This window comes from Octopus bimaculoides, chromosome 25 (genome assembly GCF_001194135.2).
Source record: "Octopus bimaculoides isolate UCB-OBI-ISO-001 chromosome 25, ASM119413v2, whole genome shotgun sequence".
Classification (NCBI taxonomy): domain Eukaryota; kingdom Metazoa; phylum Mollusca; class Cephalopoda; order Octopoda; family Octopodidae; genus Octopus; species Octopus bimaculoides.
The window spans coordinates 662,553-683,898 of record NC_069005.1 but is presented as its reverse complement, the minus strand read 5'-3'; the positions used below and the strand labels follow the sequence as shown (position 1 = coordinate 683,898).

Sequence of the window (21,346 nt, the reverse complement as noted above, 5' to 3'; positions counted from 1 at the left end):
CCCTTGGGTCTAACGATACAAAATTTGTGTTTCAAAATGATTTAAGCCTTCAGCATTCAGATCAATCTGTCAAAAGTAATCCTTATTTATTCCCATTGTTTTGAATTAATCCCACATTATCTTCTAGCTTTCAGATTTCAATGATGTGATTGCTTATTTTTAGAATGACATTGTAGAGAAGGTATGAGAAGCCAGATCTGGCCAGTTTGAACATAAAACAGGAAGAATATTTTGGGCTGGATATGGCCAGTTTAAATGCAAAAAAGTTAAATTGAAACTTTGCAAGGAAATTTTGTGTCAATTTTTGTACCAAACAACAGTTTAATTAATAATGACAAAGTTATTTTAGTAAATTTTTCATTTTTTGCAAAATTAATTTAACCAAAGTTGGTGTATTTCAATTGAAATATGGGAACAAAAGAATTAAAAAAGATCCCATGTTTTGACCCCTGAATTATAGGACAACACATCCCATAATTATGGCTAGGTTCCACTTAAACAGATAATAAATCTACATGGAAAACAGTGAGATTCCACGAGATCCAAACGGGACAATGTTCCTTGCCTTCAAAGAATAACTTTTTGTTTAAAATGATACAAGTTTACACCAAAATGTGTTTGGAACACACATTTGTAGGGAAGGAGTTGGTGTTCTCTGAAGACAAAATACGATAGGGGTTAGCACTATTCATGTTGGAATTTGTTGGAATGTATCAAGAAAGAACATATACATCACTGTTGCATCCACTTCAACAATTCTTCAGTTAATTAGCTTTGTACCACAGTAGAATTGGATGTCATTATCCAACAACAACTAAATTAGAATTCTTTTAATCGTTTCAAAGGGGGGGGGGGGAGCTGGATTAAAGCTGATCTTCAAATAATTTTTAAGTTTGTTGAGATGAGACTTCATGTGTTACTATAACAGAAAACGGCAATTACTTACTTTTCTTGGAACTGTAAAAGGAATAACTTCGCAGAGGCCATTATTAAGAAGTTTGTAGAATCTGAAAAAAGAAAAACAAAAATTTTGGTTTCAATTATTTCTTTTTTGATTGAAAGTGAGCAATTGTCAAAGGATAACAAGGAAAAGCAAAAAGAGTTCATCAAAAAGATAAGGTGAAATTTGAGAGGATTCAGCTGTTATTTCTAGCAACACAGGAGATCACTTAGAAGCTTTGTTGTTAGCTTCAAGTAGATCAGGACATTGTTGGGTCTCTTACCTTGAAATTTCACACTGATTCACGTTGACACCACGTTTGGGCATCATGCCAATACCTCGCTGTGGTTCTGATGACTTGTAGTTATTCAGGAAATATACAAATGGTGACCCCTCGATTATCTCATAGTAGAATATACCACAATCACCCTGGTGGGAGAGAGAGATAGATAATAAGGATGAAACAGAGAGAGAGAGTTGAAGGAGTTGAGGAGAGGGAGATAGATGGAAGGGAAAACAAAAGGGCAAACCATGCCAAAATAGACAGGGAGCCTGAACAGCTCTTCAGCTGGTCAGCTCATGTCAGATAATCCAACCCATCTGAGACCACCACTCCTGGTTCTAAACCGGCCATCAACATTTCATGTTAATTTATGTCCCAAACACCAGCTTAATGACAAAGTTATTTAATTAAATTCTTCATTATTTTCAGAATTAATTGAAACAAAGACAGTTGTAGTTCCACAGAAAAATGGTAACAGAAAGGTAAAAAAAAAAAAAAATAATGCAAATGTTGAAAGCTGAAGAAATCTGAAAAATGTCAAAGGATTTACCTTGCCACATAGATATACCATGTTTGTATCTGGATCATAAAATGGGAACAGAACACCATTGCTATTGTCTATTTCTTGCATTGTCAATGGAGTGGACAAATCTTTCTGGGAAGGAGAAAAAAAAACAAACAAAAAACACAATTAGAGAGGGAAGATAAAGCATTAATAATCAAAGTAAAAAAAAAATATATATATATATAAAAATACAAATTTCCTTTTCCCTCCAGTTTAGGTTCAGATAAAATATGCAGGAGATAAACAACAGGGTTTCTGTGAAGTATTTTAATTAAATCTATTTGTGTGTTTGTGTCTATCTATCTACTCAGCTTCACATTCAAGTTTCATGGCAGCCCAAGACACGTCCACCTCGTCTAATGAGGAGCTGAGTTAAACTTATAAAATACAAGTAACTTCAATCAAATGTGGTGAGTTCTTTCTTTCGTTTGTTCACTCTCTGTCTATCACTTCACATTATCACAACACTGGTTCACTCACCTCATCCCAAAGGGCATATTGTCGCTCGCTCATTCTAGAAAAACCAGTTGTAAAGATCTTGCCATTCCTTAAGAAAACACACTGGGATGGTTTGGAACCTTGGTGTCCCTTGGCACTCTGAAAAGTACAAAGAAATAATACAAATCAAACAAGGAACACAATTATTTAGCAAGACACTCTTTTCACAGTAAATGGAAATATTTAATTCACAGCTTTGCACAAACTGACAATCCTACCATGGCACATCTTGAGCAAGTATTTTCTACTTTTAAACCCAGACTCCCTCAAGATTAGTATTGGTTTAGGACATCAAGACAAAAGAGTAGAGTGAACTTGCTTGGGAGACAGGAGAATTAAACATTTTGGAACAGAGTCCTTCTTCAGGATAAAGTTGTCAAATGTAATGATTATTTATTCAAATTGTTTTGAATTAATTATGCATTATCTAATAGCATTGAGGTTTCGATGATGTAATTGTTTATTTTTAGAATGTTAATGTAGGTTAGGTGTGAGAGGCTAGATATGGCCAGTTTGAATGTAAAACATGAAGAGTATTTGGGTCAGATTTGGCCAGTTTAAATGCTAAAGGATTAAAAACACAGCCGAATTTTGTTTCTTCCATTTTAGCTCTGAGACAGCCAAAGCCTTGGGAGTGGATCTAGAAGAGGACATGCTTCATTGTTCCCCATATTTCTAGACTAATCCAAATTTAGACCAGTTTTATTATAATGGAGCTAAAGCTTCACATTCTTCTCTTCTGATAATGAATTCATTTTGGGAATAGAATAGTCATCTTGAATTTCCTCTCTGACTCTGCTTCTACTTGTCTGGTATAGGTATGTGGTCAAGAAATTTGCTTCCCAACCAAGTGGCTTCAAGTTCAGTCCCACTGCATGGCACCATGGGCCACTGTCTACATCCCTAGGTCAGCAAAAGCCTTGTGAGTGGATTCAGTCGAGGGAAACTGAAGGAAGCCTGCTGTGTGCGGGTGTCTATGCCTCTTGACAGTGAATGAAACGTGTCATAGAAATGGTGTCATTTGTTTCCAATCTTCCATGAAAACATGTCTGGCTATAAGGAAATATTACTTGAATTGACAACAGGAATGTAGTAAAAGACATTTGGCCAATGTGTTTTTTGATTGTTCTTGAGTTATAAGGGCCAGTTTAGGTCCTTAGTATTGTAAGTTACAAAGTGAGTTTCACTAGTGCAGTGCCATGACAAAAGCACTCAGTACACTCTGTAAAGTGACTGGCATTAAGAAGGGACTCTAGCAATAGAAACCATACCAAACCAGACAATGAGAAAGGGTACAGTCCTCTGATTTGTCAGGTCCCATGAGACCAGCTCATGCAGTCATGGAATACAAGTGTTGAAGGAGGAGGAAGACACACAAGGCCATACTTTTTATTTGGAAAAGGGAAACTATAATCAATAAAATCAATCACCATTACTTGATTGGTACTTTATTTTATTGATCCCCCACCACTACCACTCCCCAGAAGACTGAACGCCAAAGTTAAACTCAGTGGAATTTCAGCACAAGAAGTTGCAACTAAATACAAAGAATTCTGAATGATGTTTACATGATTCTACCAATGCACCATTCCTGAAGACTGGCAATTTGTCAGTTTTAATTTTTGTTAAAATCAAGAAGAAAGCATTTCTGGTTTAGTGAAGAGAATTTAAAGGAAGACGGAGTTTCTGCTAAGAGAATCTAAGTTTCCGACTGACTCATTCACAGCTTTTGATACTTTGTTGTTGTCTGATAGCAGCAACAACAGACATAGATTGGTAACGAAGCATAAAGATTTCAAGAGAACCGACCTTTAACTCGCTACCAGTCCTAGGATCAAGAATACGAATCATTTTGTCTTTTGTTGTGACCGCAACACGACTGCCATTGTAATTGAAACTGGCAGATAAAATCAAATCAGGAAGTTCTATTTCGACCAAAGGTTCCCCAGTTCCACAGTTCCAGATGAAGATTTTGTTATCTGAGCCTGAAAGACAAAAATAAAATGGAGGATAATTATTTTACATCAATAACGAGACTATTAAAGCCTTAATTTAATATCGACTCATCTGTGACCACTCCTGGTTCTGTGATACAAATTTCCTGTTTGAAATTAACCAAAATTAAAATGTTCCATTGGAATTTCATGTTAATTAAAGGTTCCAGACAACAGTTTTAATTATGACAATTATTTCACTAAATTCGTCATCACTTTATCTTTTCATTTACTTCAATCAATTGGTGGACTGCGACCACACTGGAGCACAAAAAGGCTTAGGTGAACAAATCAACACCAGTATTTTTTAAAATCTGATACTTATTTCTATTGGTCTCTTTTGCTGAACCTCTAAGTTTAAGGGATTAATCAACCAACATCAACTGTCAAGCCAGGAAGGGAGTGGGGTGACACAAATCGCCCCCACAGAGGTTTCTGTAGAGTTTCCATCAACTAATTTCACTCGCAAAGGATTGGTTGGCTGAGACTTTAATAGAAGACACTTGATGCCAAAGACGTTCTGTTGGATGGTCCAAACTTGAGGCCCACACGGTTGAAAAGCAAACTTTCCAACCACGCACTCCTACTTTCTCCTTCCTTCATTTTAATTCCCTGACCTTTATAATTTCTTTAGATAAACATTTTCTAAAAGGATTCGCAGCTGATATCAGTCGTACCATGTTATAACATACAACCATGCTGTATATTTATGAGTCTCAGGTGGAGTAAGGAGATCCAGCTCCCACTGCAAGCTTTGCTGGCATTCAATGCAATTCAGGAGTGTTTTATTAAATTACAGAGCTGGCTTCAAACCGTCTCACAAGTATAAACTGGTATGGGATGGGCTCCACCGAAATCATTTGCCCTAAATACTTTTTAAATTTGCTAAACTGATCTTATTAGGTGAATCAACTTTTCTATCACAGGGTGTTTTGTTTCATTTTGTTTTTCTATTTTATTGACAGAATTGTTACAAAGTCAGAGACTTCTTCCAACACTTTTCATTCTCAGAGTAAATCCTGTCATTCATCTTTTTAAGTCTGATAAAATGAAGTATCACTGAAATACTTGTGCATTTCAACATCATCATTATCATCATCATCATCATCATCATCTAATGTCTGCTTTCCATGCTGGCATGGGTTGGACAGTTTGACAGAAGCTGGCAAGACCAGGAGCCACAGCAGGTTCCTTTGTTTTGCCAAGGTCTCTCCAGCTGGATGCCCTTCCTAACACCAACCACTTTACAGAGTGTCCTGGGTGCTTTTTACATGGCAAAACAAAAGGAAAAAAAGGAAAAAAACCCTCAACTGAGAAGAGAGAGTAGTATCGAGTGGGAGTGGCTGTGTGCCAGATGAGAGCATTGGGGATACTATAATTAATGGTTCCCTTCCTTCAAATTTCAGGCCTTTCTTTTCACCAATTTTCATCATTCTGTTGCCATGGTGAATTGGTGACATACATTACAGCAAATGATATGCCGCAGGGATTTTTGTTTTTTTTCTTTTCAGATGACCCGCAAAGGACTTTGAAACCCCCACTCCAAAATTCTCCTGGCAATTTCATATCCAAGATGCTACACAATCAGACAGACTCCAAACAAAGTCTCGTGGTTGTGAAAATTGTACCTTTCAAAAGATATGTGTATATTTTAGTTTTAGGTAAATGTTTAGAGAGACACTTTTTAGAACTGGATATTTTGTAGGGAGACTTTATTTTTATAATTATTTATTTATTCATATTTGCCAAGGCCATTGTGTCGTCTAAACAAAAAAAAAACTAGTAGCACGCCAGCCATTGCTGGAATGTGTGTCCCACCTTCACCAGCATAATAGATGCACAGTTTTCAGTTATATACCTCTGACCTCATTAAATTATGCAGTTGTGGGACACGTTACATGTACAAACCCACCATTGAAATATTGCTTTCTTCTGTAGACACAATGCCTGACATTTCGGGGGGGGGGGAGAAGAGTCAATTACGCCCCCCTCCCCCCGTGTTTAACTGGTAGTCACTTCATTGACTCTGAGAGTTTGAAAGGCAAAGTCAGCCTCGGCAAAAACCACCATTGAAATAGTATATGATGTTTACACTTCTGATAGGCAGGTTGAGTTTCATGCTTTAGTTTCTAAAATACCTGAATTCCGCTTGGACAATTGTATAATTTATTTCCTTCCTATCAAATTTTTCTTTATCTTTTTTTTTCTGTTTTTCATTTTTAAACTCTTTCCCCGTCCCTTTAAAATTTATTGCTCTTGTATTTATGAAAAAGAAAGACTTGATTTTATTTTCCTTTCTGTTGGTGTAGAAAATACTTCTAAAATAGAGAAAAAATATGTATATACATCCACAAACATATCAGTGAATGTGTGTGTGTGTGTGTGTGTGTGTGTGTCCCCTGTATCCAATAAACACCATCCAATAACGTCCACTTAGCTGTGCTTGCATGGGTCAGAATGCTGTTCATTGAGGCAGATTTTCTACAGCCAGCCATCCTCCTTGTCGCAAACTCTCACCCGTTTCCAAGTAAAGTAAGATTTCCTCTTGGCTGGAAATGTTTTCACAGAAGATCAGAAATGAATGACACTACTTGTATGACAATGACACTCATTTACAACAACCACGAGAAGACACACACACACACACACACACACACACTTTAGTTCAGTGCAGTTCTCTGGCTTTTCAATTCTTGCCAAACTATCCAACCTGTGCCAGCATGGAAAGAGGAATGTTAAATGATGATGATGACACAATTGGCTTCTTTCAGTTTCCATCTGCCAAATCCTGTCATAAGGCTTTTGTTGGTCCAGGACTATAGAAGAAGACACTTGCCCAAGGTGCCACACAGTGGGACTGAACTCAAAATTAACTACACAGCCATATCTGTACCCCAGGTAAGGATCGAACTCACAAACTTCACATCATGAGGCTGACATGCTGCCTACTGCACTCTCAAAGTTAATGGTCAAAAGTTACTTGCCTGACACGACCATCTTCTGCAGCCGCCCTGATGATAACACAGTAACACTTTAAACTGTAACTAATGTCAGATGATGATGTTGCTATCGTGATCAACCTCATGTAACAATACAACATTTAGGGAGAGAGAGAGAGAGAAAATTGAACAGCTTACCTGCACTGAGAAGGATATTGTGTGCCGAAGGATGCCACACAACAATTCCAACTCGCCTCTGATGAGCCAGAAGGTCAACAATAGATTCCGTCATACAAGTTACAAGTCCAGCATCTGGTATCATCCAGATTTTGACGGAACAATCTTCTGAGGCACTTGCAATGATGTTGTCATTGTGTGGACAAAAGGCAATATCGAGGACTGCAGCCCGATGACCTGTCACCAATGCGCAGTCATGTGCAACACGGCCAACCTGTTAAAAAAAATAAAAAAAAAATTAATATCTAACACAATACCTTTTTGATATTATTTAAATTTGTTTACTTTCTTTTTGTTACCATTTTTCATTTAAATATGCCTTTCTTTCATCTAATTTTGAAAGTAATACTTTATTTAATAAAATAGCTGTCATTATTAAAAAATGGTATTTGGAACATCGATTAACAAAGAATTTTGGTCAAAGATCACTTTAAGCTTTTTGTTACCAAATCTCTCTTAAAATCCTCTGCTTTTCATTCAATTAATTTGGAGAAGTGTGAGGGACCCATTGGCACTGGATTTTGAGGCATTTGTAAAAATGATCTTTGTAATGGAATTTCAATTGTTGAAGAATCAATACCTGTGATTCTTGCAGATTAGGGAGACAAATATGGATTAGATTAGTTTAGAATATCTGAAGAGGAAATATGGCTTTAATCTCAGAAAGTATCAGTTCTGGGGTTGAAAGATTAGGAATGGCTTAGTGTAGAAAATGGGGGTGGGGAGACAAGAAAATAAGAAACTTGTGTGTTGAGTTGACCCAGTGGAGGGGCAAGGGTTGTTGTGGTAGCTGTACATGAAATAGAGTCAGTGGCCGTAGTGTGTTGGTCAAGGAGTCTATAAGCCAGTGGGGGTCAGAGGGTGATCAACCAATCAAATGGTGACCTTTTGGATGAGCAAACAGATAAAAACAGAAAGACTAAGATGGATCAGATCCCATCACAGAGTGGAGCTTCAACACAGCACATTGTTTCGCTTGGAATAGGTCCTAAGATGGTAGTTATTAGAAAGATTTGTCCATGGAAAGAAGGCTGCGCCAGAAGCAATGCAATCACTACAACAACTACCACAAAAGAAAAACAAAAAAAAAAGTACCAAAATATGAATACTTTGAGAAATCAGGTGGCACTTTGTAGTGGCACCATCTTCAATATTCCTTGGTTGTCTGAGAGTGACCAAATATTAAAGAAGAAATACCAACAGAATGGATGTTCCTCATCTCCTCACCTACCCTACTACACCCAATTCCAAAGAAAGACAAAACATCATAACAATTATCGTTATCCAACCCATACCAGCATGGAAAAGGGGATGTTAAACAATCACAAGGATGATGATAGTCCTTCTCAGCATCAATTGTGATCAGAAGCTTATCCTCTCCTGTTGCTTCTTGTTCGTTATAATTTTTAATTGATACAAATTTACAAAAGTGACTCAAGATTTAAGAGTTCCGTGCATGGCTCCTTACCAAAACCGACTTCAAATCTGGGAGTTTGCTTCTTTACAGAGAGTGACTTAGAAACTCTGGATGCACATCCTGTCTCAGCTGAGAGATTCTTGTCTTGCAAGCTCGCCATTGCTAGTGCCATGTACAAAGCATATAATTCAACAGAAAGTTACGAAAGTGTTTCAAGGGCCGAGCGTTTTGTAAGCATTACTTATCACTCCTAGGGGTCATGCATGAAATTCTCGGGCCTTGAGTCACTTTTGTAATACATTGATGATTATTATTATTATTATTATTAATAATAATGGTTTCAAATTTTGGCACAAGGCCAGCAATTTCGAAGGAATAGGCATGTCAATTACATTGACCCCAGTACTTGATTGGTACTTATTTAATAATAATAATAATAATATACACACACATGTTCATTGACTTCTATTTCACCTGTTTGTTCTACCAAACAGACTCCTGTATACATAATGTGTGTGTGTTTCTCTCGCATACCTCTTTCAGCAGTTCTTCCTTCACACATATTCATTCAATCTCCACTACTTCCAGCATGCATTACCAGGCAGGCTTTCCAGTCGCAAATGTACCGATTACTCCTCTGCTTGAGGTGATTGACGCCATTCATTTGCAATAATTCATTTTCCAGGAGTAAATTTCCTTTAATTCCCATTTCACGGCAGTAAAATAATAATAATAATAATAATAATAATAATAATGATGATGATAAATTAAATTCTACTTCATGCTATTATTACTGAATAGTTTTGCTTTTAAATGTAGTTCTTGGATGCATTTTGAATCCTGCTGCGTCGTTGTGGGTTCAGTGCCATTGCGTGGCACCTGGGGGCAAGTGTCTTTTGCTGGGGACGACCAAAGCCTTGTGAGTGGATTTGGTAGACGAAAACTGAAAGAAGCCCGTCGTATATATATGTGTGTGTGTGTGTGTCTGTGTGTTTGTGTCCCCTCCACCCAACTTCGTTTGACTACCGATGCTGGTGTTTACATCCCCGTAACTTAGTGGATCGGCAAAAAGAGACCGATAGAATAAGTACTAGGTTTACAAAGAATAAGTCCTAGGATCGATTTGCTTGACTAAAGGCGGTGCCCCAGCATGGCCACAGTCAAATGAGTGAAACAATTAAAAGTATGTACATATATATATATATATATATATATATAGACATACACACACATACATACATACATACATACATACAGAGAGAGAGAGAGAGAGAGAGAGAGAGAGAAGGGTGGGAGAACATAGTGAACCCTCCACCCCACCCCCATGCAATTGCGATGTAGTTTTACAGACAGCAGGAAAAAATTTTTTCCTTGTTCTTTTAATTAGCAATTCAAATTCATTAAAACATATCCTTGTAATTTATTAATTTATTCAGTTATTTATCTTTCAGACAAACTTTTCGTGGGGCGGGGGATCATCCGATCGTCCAATTTCGTAATTAAAAGAAAAATTTACATGTGAAAAACCGGATTTATTTTACTTTATTTTCGTTAATTTTGTTTTATCATTGGTGGAAGTGAAATGATACAAACTAACAAACACACCAGTGGCAGTGCCCCAGCCTGGCCACAGGAACCTGACTGAAAACAAGTCAAGTATCACGTATTTCGCTAGGTTTTCAAGACAAAACTTCAAGTTTACTTGTACGTGTGTGTGTGTATATACGCATACAAGCATTTATAATACACACCTTCTCTCACCTTTCCATTTATCCCCACCACCACCACCTCCCCCAGCGCGACCTCTCCAGCCCTGACATGCTCCTTCTTCCCCCGTCTCTTCCACACACAACCTCTTGATCCTTTTCTTCTCACATCTTCCTTCTTCCTCTCTTTCTTTCTTTCTCTCTCTCACGCATTCTCAGACATTTGCGCACTGACGCTCCACCACACACACAATGACGATGATGATGATGATGCTGCTCCGCCCACTCATCATCCTGAAACGGACACCATTTTTGGGCCTGTGTATATTTTTAACAGCCGCGGCTTTTCTATTTATAAAGAAGAGGAGGAAATGCTGCCAGTTATTCCATGCATTCTTGTTGTTGTTGTTGTTGCCGGTTTATTTACATCCAGACATTTCTTTCAGGCGAGTTCCTCATCGTTACTTGTTTTTCTTTTTAGCTTTTCTTTTCTTTTTATATTATTTTCTTTCTTCGTTTATCTAAAGAGGTCTATTGCTTGCTTCCTGAATGTGGTAAATAATTTGTATTACCTGGCTCTTGCGCGCACACACCTTCCCTTTTACCAATATAAAGAGGAATGCTGCAGTTTTTATTCTTTCTTTTAGTGCCACGCTACTTCGCCTCTCATTCCGTCAACAACCCCGGCTCAAAGGAATTTCGACTGAACCCAGTTGTTTCATCATTTAACCGTTCCTTACTCTTCGCAAGCCTCATTATCTTCATCATCAATGGTCAGATCACTTTCTCGTTCTCTGAGGTGTCGGCATTTTTTTTTCCCCCGATACATTTTAAGGAAGTGGAGCCTATAATCGCTCGACATATTTGCCTGGCCCCCAACAAAGATGCATGGGCTCTATCCCTTTGCTTCCGTCTCAACGAAAAGAAAGCCTTTTACAGGTAAAAACTGAAAAACTACCCAGCTATTGTCACTGGTCAGGGCAAACCCAACACGGAGAAGTCCTAATCACCTGGCTATTAACACACCACAAACCTCACTAAGCGATAATTGAGAGTTTCTTTAGAAGCAATGAAGCCCTGCATAGGTCGTTAGTACCGACTCTTGCTTTCGAACTCGTCAAGGCTAGAAATGATGGAATGATTAATTAATTCCAGCCTCTCCAACCTCACTCACCTCTCAAACATATTTTTTATATTTTCTTCTGACTCAATCAGAAATTGTTTTTCGATATATTTTATAATTATCTCCCTTACATTTGTATGTTTTATTGATGCTGGTGATGATGATGGGGGTAATTATCTGCTCTACGGCATGATGAGTCGGCAAAGGAGTGTGCACTCGTGAATATTTATACATTACACACACAGTGTTTGACATAACTAAACTCTCTACTCTTGAGTCACTTTTGTAACTTTCTACCCATTAAAAAATAATGGTTTCAAATTTTGGCACAAGGCCAGAAATTTTGGGGAGAGGAGAGGCAGTCCAGTCGATTACAACGACCCCAGTCCTCAACTGGTACTCGTTTTATCAAACCCCAAAACGATGGAAGGCAAGTCAACCTGAGTGGAATTTGAACTCAGAGTGTGAAAACAAGAAATGCTGCTAAACATTTTGCCAGCTGACTGCCTCAACAACAACGATAACGGTTTCTAATACAGGCACAAGGCCAGAAATTGAAGTGCTAAGATTACTTGGTACCATCAAACCTAGCTGAGAAATGGTATTCATTTTCTTGACTTTGAAAGACTGACAGGCAGAGTTGACCTCAGTGGTATTGGACCTCAGAAAGTAAAGAGCTAGTAGAAGCAATGCCACAAAGCATCTTTGCCAATGCTCTAAAAACAATTATTTGTGTGTGTGTGTGTGTGTGTGTGTTATAGTAACTATGCCACAGACTGAAGTCAGATGTGAATATTAGAATAAACAGCCTTAGACCGAACCACAGGTGGCTCCTTGGCAAGTCCTAGATAATAATGACCATCCAAGCCAGAGTCATGTGAACTATTTTGGCCGATAAATTTATAGAGTCAAAGGAAAATATAAGCAGATCTTGAGTAGATAAAGACAATGCACTGTCACCAGGCAAGATCAAGGATTTCAGTTGGTGAACTCCTGCTTTCCTCAGGAGTCACGGTGTCTGCAGACAAAGGATTTCAGTCAGCAGAAGACCAAAAGACCAATATGACTTATCAATGCAGGCAGCTTGCCTGACCAAATGATGATGACGATGCCATTGACTACTACGATGACAAGTATTACACATACACAAGTATTTTTTATCTTTTACTTGTTTCAGTCATTCGACTGTGGCCAAGGTGGAGCACCACCTTGAAGGGCTTTAGTCAAAGAAATTGGCCCCAGTACTTTTTGAAGTCTGGTACTAATTCTATCAGCCTCATTTGCCAAACTGCTAAGTCATAAGAACAAAAACAAATTAACAAAGGTTGTCAAGTGGTGGTGGTGGAGGGCAAACAGACATGCACTCACATGTACATGTGTGTGTGTGAAGGGCTTCCACACAGTTTCTGCCTACCAAATTCACTCACAAGGAATCAGTCAGCCTGGCGCTACAATAGAAAACACTTACTCAAGGTGTTGCACAGTGGGACTGAACCGCATGGTTCTTAACCACACAACCATTCCTGTACATGTAATAAATGTTTCACATTTTGGCACAAAAATCAGAAAATTTAGGCAGGGGCAGTCGATTGCATTGATCACAGCCCTTGACTGGAATCAGCATGGACTGACCCTGAAAAAATGATGGGCAAAGATGGTCTTGCAGGGTTTGAAATCAGAACAAAGAACCAGGAGAAATGCCACTTTGCATTCTGTTTGACACACAGACAATTCTGCCAAACCTCAACCTTACAAATATGAGCAACAAATAAAAACAAATAAGATTTCTAGATTTTTTTCTCAACTTGAAAAAGAACAATTTGTTTTTAGTTTCCCAGTGTGGGATAATGTTTTTCTTTCTTTCTAGACTTGATCTTCAGTGTTGTATCACTGAGTCAAAAAGATGAATGAATGAAGAGATGAGGCTCTTTCAGAGAGATGGCAGGAGGAGGAGGAGGAGGAGTAGAGAGAGTAGAGCAACAGTTGCTGGCTGAGAGGAACAAAAGGGGGAAGGGAGGAAGCCAGCTATCTGTGAGATATTATGTTGGTGGTTGAATTACTGCCAATTAGTTGAATGGCCTTCTTCTGGATGGTGGGGGGGGGCAGTCTGGTTTCATTACATATCAGTGATGCTCACTAATGTTGGGTCTGGAGTTTTGTAGAGAATCAGTAAAACTGATCATAGTTGAAAGAATTTTAGTCTTAGTGACATGACTTTGGTGATGCTTTGGCGCTGCCATTAGGGGCCTGGCATTTCTTTTGAATTTGAAAAGCTTTATTTTCTGTTCATGACTAGACAGATTCATCATCAGTGTTTTAATGTCCGCTTGTCCATGTTGGCAGGAATCAGATGGAATTTGTTGAGCAAATTTTTCTATAACTGGATGCTCTTCCTGTCACAAACCCTCACCTGTATTCAAGCAGAGTAATATTTTCCAACAGCCAGACATATTTTTCATGGAAGACTGAAAATAGCTTTGCTTGTATGATCAAGTTTATTCACAGACATCATGTGATATCTATATGGGACGCACAATGGGCTTCTTTCAGTTTTCATCCTCCAAAGTAACATGCAATGGAACTGAACTCAGGACCATGTGGTTGAGAAGCAAACTTCTCAACCACAAAACTACATCTTTGCCCTATTAATGTATGAGACAAAACACAATCCAAAGTGAGTGAGGGTGGTCATCTGTACCTATTTCTACCAAGTGAGTAACCATGGAAAGCAGTGATTTTCAATCTCTTTTTTTTATCCATGGCACTGGGAATAAGGGGCCGAATATACCTCAGTACACCAACAGTTCAAATGTTCATTATATGAAAAATAATTATTTTCAAAACAGGCAGCGGCTGCATACACTGCACTTTGCTGCAAGACTAATGCACATATACTAGTGCAGAGCGTTAATAACATACAATTTGCACTCACAAGTCATCAATATTATTAACTCCAGAGAGACGAGGCTGTCAAAGGGCAAAGATTTGACAGCAACTCCAGAGTAAGTAAAAGTGTTTTAAGTAAATTCTCATCTCTAGAGTAAAACTCCATGAATAAAACATCGTATTTTATGTAAATAGAGAACAATGTAGCAACTCCTTATTAATGTTTTTTGCTTTTTTTATAGCAAGTATAAAGCAAGTTAAGGAAAATATATTTAAAGTATGAACAAATGAAAAAATGTCTTCACAGGTTAATACTAACAGGAAGCTTTTGACTGTATAATGTTGCTTGATGTCTCTTGACCAAGACTGGACATAGTGACAAGCAGACCCAAAGCCACCAGTGTTTGAAAGCACAATCTGTCCTTATTCTTAACCATTTCCTTATATTTCTGTTGAAATTCACTGATTTTGTTGCAATTAAGTTTGAAAATAACAAAGAAGTTATTAAAATAACTCATTTTTAAACTGGGCCTTTGGAACATTTTTGATGGAAGAAGGTTCTTAATTTAAATGACCTCTAAACAAGAAGTTTTTATCAAGCAAGGGTGGCCACAGATGGATTGGTGTCAAAAGAGTTGTCTCATGACATTATTTGACCAAGACTGACCATACTGACAAAACCACCCTCTTCCTTCAGTATTTGAAACTGCCATCGACCTGTTCTTAGTCATGTTCAGAGAAGAGAAACTCGTTTCACAAAGATGGGAATTGAGAAAGGAACAAGAATTCTTAACAACTTTCACCGTGGTGATGGGAGGGATGGCGGGTTGTGAGAGAGAAAACCAGAATCAGATTATTTCTGTTGACAAATGCTACACTTTCAGTCATCTGTCACTTTCAGTCATCTGTCACTTTCAGTCATCTGTCACTTTCAGTCATCTGTCAATTCCACATCTTCAGCAAAAGAAGTGGATTTTACTTATTTTACACAACTGGATTTCTCAATCTGAGGAAATTACATCAACTAATGGAAAATAGTTGTTAATATTTTTACTCAACAAAGACAGATTTTGCAGAATTAATCCAACAACATATTTGTCTAGCTGAAACGCTTTTTACTTCTGATTTTCTAGAATCTTAGTCTTCTCCGAAAACATAATTTTGTTTGACAATTCAGAACATTTCTATTCTTGGAGAATGTCATAAGAATACAAATTCATAACACCATGTCTCATCATCAAAGCAAGTCAACCAACTCAGATACTCCACATGTGACCAAATGGAGAAGAAATTTTAAAAACCTGGCAAGCACACCCCGTCCCCATCCTACAGGAAGCACCTCACTTTTGTGTGAGTCGCTTCCATGGAAGAACAGAGGGAGAAAAAAAAAAAAAAAAACAACCTTTATTTTCATAGCCAACTCTTGATAGAATTAACCACACAAGCCATCTCTCTCATCTGTGTGTGTTTTCAGAGATTAATGATTTTGGAATTATGTTGTCTCCACGAAGGAAACAGTGTGTAAAAACAATTCCAGGGTTGTTTTGCCAGAACAGAGAAACCCAACACTTCTTGGCATGCCAGGAGCGCCACCTGCTGCACAGTTGTCTCTGCACACTATTCACAACAGATCATGAGAACTGCAGCTGATTGTGAATACCATGCAAAATATCTTTGCTTTTCATTGTCCAAGCATAAATGGATCAGAACAGAACAGAACAGACCTAGTTTCCTTTGCTGACTTACACTGAGCTGAGCTGTTTTCTTTGGTGTCGTTGTGAAAGTCACTTGAACTGGAAACTAAAAACATTGTAAAGAGTGAATGGCAGAACAATGCCAGAGTCTTGGCTTTAATTCTCAACACAATGACCTGTTTTCTCTGTCACCTTTACTCATGCATTCATAGAAATGACTTACAAGAATTCTTGTTCCATTGTAAAAACCCATTAACCTGATTCAACTTAAACTTTTTCAGTTGCTTTTCTTCATTTTCAGAATCTAGAATTGTCACCCAGTTTTCACTTTCTCTTTCTCTCTCTCTCTCTCTCTCTCTCTCTCCTTTTCTCATTCTCCGTGTAATAGTGGTTTTGTCTATCCTTTTCCCATCTTTTTTCTTTCCAAAGGTCTCTTTTTATTCCTAATCATCACCATTTAATATCCATATTCTATGCTGGCATGAGTTGGACAGTTTGACAGGAAGCGATGTGCCCATGGACTGCATCAAGTTCCAGTGTCTGCTTCGACACAGTTTCTATACTTGGATGCCCTTCCTCATGGCAACCAGTTTACAGCATAGACTGCAAGCTTTTTTTTTTTAGCCATCAGCACTGGTGAGGGTGTCATACAGCTTGCAAGGCTACAAACCCTGAGGGGTTGGAGAAGGGGCTTTATGCTAGGAAGGGGTTAAAGTAAGAGAAATGGGATCAGAGCAGAACAAGTTCCCAGCTTTAAAGGGTCACCGAACTACTCATATTTTAGAAGAAAGGGGAGAGTGATTGGGTGGAGCAGGAAAGAGATAAAAATAACGGTGATATGTCTGGGAGGACCCTTAAGGAATTAAATGAGGCCCAAAAGATGTCCAGATGTTTAATAAGGATTCATTTTGTCAGCTTACAATGGATTGTTATTTAAAACTGTGTTCCTTGTTTTCTTAGGACCTGAAGGAGCAAACTGTTATTCCTAAGGTCACTATTTGGGTTCTACAACAACAACAATGTGCTGCCAATTCTATTTATAGGTGAAAACCATGGCAGACGAAAATCAGCCTTGAAAAGAGATCGGACATCTTTGACAGTAGAGGTATACAGAGAATTCTTGGCATCAAAACAAAGTGACTTTGTTGTTGATCAAGAGGCATGACAACAATCAACAACCTTTGTTCAACTTTGTGTGGCTGGGTCTTGTGAAAGACCCAGCAACTGAGTCCTTCAGTGGGAAACCTATGGAAAGAGACAGAGAGGGCACCCAACAACAGAGACATGCAGCTGACTGATAGAATATAGAACGATGCATTGAGAGAGGTGAGGAACTGTGTGATCAGTGACACACTTTGCCTGCCTCGTGTGTCTCAAAGACTTGGGAGCTTCCAGGTAAGTAATAAGAAATATTTCTGGAAAGAGAGAAGAAGAACACCACACCAACATAGAAATGATCTTGAGAGTGGAGGGGGGGGGTGACAAGCACAAAAGATGAATGGTTTTTCAGTGGTGATAGAATATCTCAGATTGTATTGAGAACATGTCATAGTCATTATGAAGTGAGTATGAAGCAACATTTCCAGCAAAGATAAACAGCTCTGATGCTGAGTAAATAAAATAAAATGGAAGTAAAGTGGGAAACATCAAAGTAAATTATTTTATTTCCAGGAATCTCCTCCTCTTCCCATACACCCACCTCATTGCATGTCAAGGGTAAATGTAGTTAAAACTATTGCTGAAGGTCAAGTTCAAGGTTGAAATGTGGCGCAGAGAGAGAGAGAGAGAGAGAGAGAGAGAGAGAGAGAGAAAGAGGCAGATAAAATGTTATTTTAGTAACAGAGACAGAAGCAGTTCCCCTACGCAAAAAAAGACACCCACCCCACACCCAAACAGCAGCAGATTTGAAACGAATTCAAAGCCCAACTTTTCTAAATAATGCGTCATTTTTTTCCATATTGCCTCCACAACAAAGACGAAAGAAAACAAAAAAAAAAACCTCTCACAGCACACCTGTGGACGATATGTGGCACGCAGGTATCTTGTGGCATATTGGCTGAAAATACCTGATGCAAAGAGAAGAATATCTTTAGGAAGTGCAGAGAATGTCTGTGGGTGTTGGGTGGTTTTTGTTCTTTTTTTTTCAGTGAAACTGTAGCAACAACACACTGAACACTCACACTTCCTTCCTTCTTTTCTTTCTGATGTAATTCCTTCCTATTTTCCTTCCACCTGTCATTCATTACTCTCTCTCTCTCTCTCTCTTCAATTCCTTATTTTCATTTCCTTACCATCTTGCCATGGTTTTACGCATTTCTTAACATTCTACCATTTCTCACAAGTCTCCTTCCGCCTAAACAATCCAACAAAGGCCCTTCCATCTACGACCGTAGACCCCCACCCCAACAACTACTGCTATCCCTCGTTTAATATCAATCAACTCATTAATTAACCTTCACCTGCAGACACCAACACACTTTTCTTCTCAAACTACTTACTCATCTACTGACATCCTCACCCTGTACACCCACCACCTTTCTGGATGGCAGCAGCAGCGGTGGTGGTGGTGAGAGGGAGGGCAGGGAGAAGTCATTATCAGTTATGAGGCAGCTGAAGTTTTGCTTTCTCACATTCTATTATACATAACCAAATCAAGCCAAAGAGGGAGACTCGAAATGGTTGCTCAACCTGCTAAAATTGCAGCCAGATCTCCCTCTTATCACAACCTATAATCATTAAAAAAAACCCCAAAAACATATGATGGTCCTTGCTTGAATAGTTTTTGATCAAAGCTCTACTCGATCTAACCCTAACCCTACTCCATCGAGGACCTATGTAAAGCTTAATAACAACAACAAAATCTACCAGTAAACAGCATCAAATATGGTGAAAAGCCTAAAAACCCACAAAGTTTAGGATGAAAAACTTGTACATTTTTCTTACTGTGACCTGATGAAAATAATTTTACAAGAGAGCTTGAGTCGAGGTGGTACACAGTTTGTTTATTTGGCAGAGCAGAACCTATTAAAGCAATGGCTGTAAAAGACCTGACACGTAAAGACTAATGGTTGGAATATGTCAGTCAGATGGCCTCCTCCTCCTCCCTTGTGCTTGATGCAACCTAGGAATGTTTGTGCATCGTTCCAAAGAGGAGAGCTGGGCAGAGCTAAATTATTCTTAAAGTATGTAGAGACAGCCTGATGTCTAAGACATGGTTTCGTTATATTAAACACCAAAAGAGATCAAAGGTTGTGACATGTGGAGCAATTTTGAGGATTTTGATTGTGTTTTATCTGAAGAAGGTATTGTACAAAACTATTCCTTTGATGCAAGCAGAGACAATTAATCCCTAAGTACCTCAAACCTTCATCAATTGTACAACTCCATCTTGGACTCTTTAGATTTGTAAGACAAATAAAACTGCACCATTCTTTAAGGCCTTTTCTTATCATATCTCTGTCGAAGTCCATTAATTTGGCTTCAATTAATTAAGCCAGTTTGGAATATAACATTGAAATTTTGATGGAAGATTTTTAGATCCCTTTAGAATGGGAAGTTTGTATCATTAGCAGTAAAGGGCAGTCTCAAGGGGGATGGTATAAAAGGGGTTACTAAATGCAGGGACACACCCACATGCAAAAGCTGGTACAATGTTTAAACTGAGCCAGTGACAACAGAGCCACGCCATTCACATCTCCATCAATCACCAATTGTCTCACAGAGACAAAGGTTACGTTGGTAAAATACAACGAATAATAAATCCACAGCAAACACAACTAACCTTGCCACACACCATTAACAACAACAACAACATGACATAAACAGGTAATTCTCAACGACAAAACTTCATTAGCTCAAAAATATTTTAAGCCTCTCAACCTGCTTTAATACGGGTTAACAGTGGGAGGAAAACAACAAAAACAACAAAACAAAAAATATTCACTATATATATATACATATAGACACACACATACACACACACACACACACACATAAACATGCATATAGACACACATACAGACATGTATAAAAACACAATCACACACAAATTCATACAGGATTATTTGTGATGTGATTATTGTTGATCCTTTGCTAGTACTAATCCTTTGACTTGTCACTTGGCTACATAATCTCCTTAAATCAGATTAAACACAACCTAACCAAGCGAGCTGGTTTTATCACCTTAAAAAAAAATATTTTTTTGTTATTTATTGTATGGAACCAAAAAAGAAGAAAAAATTTGACAAAAAAAAAAAGAGAAAAAGAAAGAAAAAGGGTAAAAGAAAAGGAAAGAAAACTGCCTAAAATTGTAAATTGGTAGAAAAGAGAAAGATTTCTATTGTCATAGATTTAATGAAGGTTTGTAGAAGTCTGGCAATGGAAACTGGTTTTGGTAAGGAAGAAGAAGTGAGGCTGAGGGATGTAGGAAGGAGGAGAGAGAAATGGAGGGGGAGGAAGGATAATGGAGGACCAGCTGAAGAAGATTGAGGGGGGGAGTAAGTAGAAAGAAGGGAGGTGAAGAAGAGGAGGTTGAAAGGAAAGTGGTTTGATGAGGAGAGGAGAGAGGGAAAGAGAGGAGGGGAGAGAGATGAGGGCAGGAGGGAGAGGGAGAGGGAGGAGAAAGGAGTGAAAGGAGGGAGGAGGGAGAGAGAAGAGAAGGGAGAGACTAAAATTGACAGTCAAAAAGTGATAACCCCAGATTCAGACACTGAAACTTGGGGGTCAATGTAATCGACTCATCCCCCTTCCCCCAAAATGACTGCCCTTGTGGCAAAATTTGAAACCATTATTATTATTATTATTATTATTATTATTATTTACCCTCAAAAATATAGATAAAAGTATTTTGACTAAACAAAGTATATAAATGTAAAAATGTCAACTTTTTAAAGAATGCCTCAGAAAAAGAAAAAAAAATCAGTTCATTGAAACAAGATACCACTTTAAAAAAAACCAAAAAAAACCTGTTAATCCTAAAATATAGGCCAAATATTTATTTACTCTCTGACATGATGATGATGATGATGATGATGGTGGTGGTGGTGGTGGTATCAATTGTTTCAC

At 38.2% G+C, this 21,346-nt stretch overlaps 1 protein-coding gene across 4 annotated transcripts in view; it reads right to left on the bottom strand.

Moving 5' to 3' along the window:
• LOC106869567 (coronin-1C-A) overlaps positions 1-21,346 on the bottom strand; it is a 73,059-nt gene that overhangs the window by 13,247 nt on the left and 38,466 nt on the right. For all 4 annotated transcript variants that reach the window (XM_052976596.1, XM_052976598.1, XM_052976597.1 and 1 more), the window contains exons 3-8: positions 7,418-7,670; positions 4,096-4,271; positions 2,269-2,385; positions 1,774-1,878; positions 1,224-1,369; positions 947-1,007 (exon numbers count right to left, since the gene is read on the bottom strand). In XM_052976596.1, the coding sequence (XP_052832556.1) occupies positions 947-1,007; positions 1,224-1,369; positions 1,774-1,878; positions 2,269-2,385; positions 4,096-4,271; positions 7,418-7,670 (858 nt within the window). The remainder of the gene's footprint in view (positions 1-946; positions 1,008-1,223; positions 1,370-1,773; positions 1,879-2,268; positions 2,386-4,095; positions 4,272-7,417; positions 7,671-21,346) is intronic.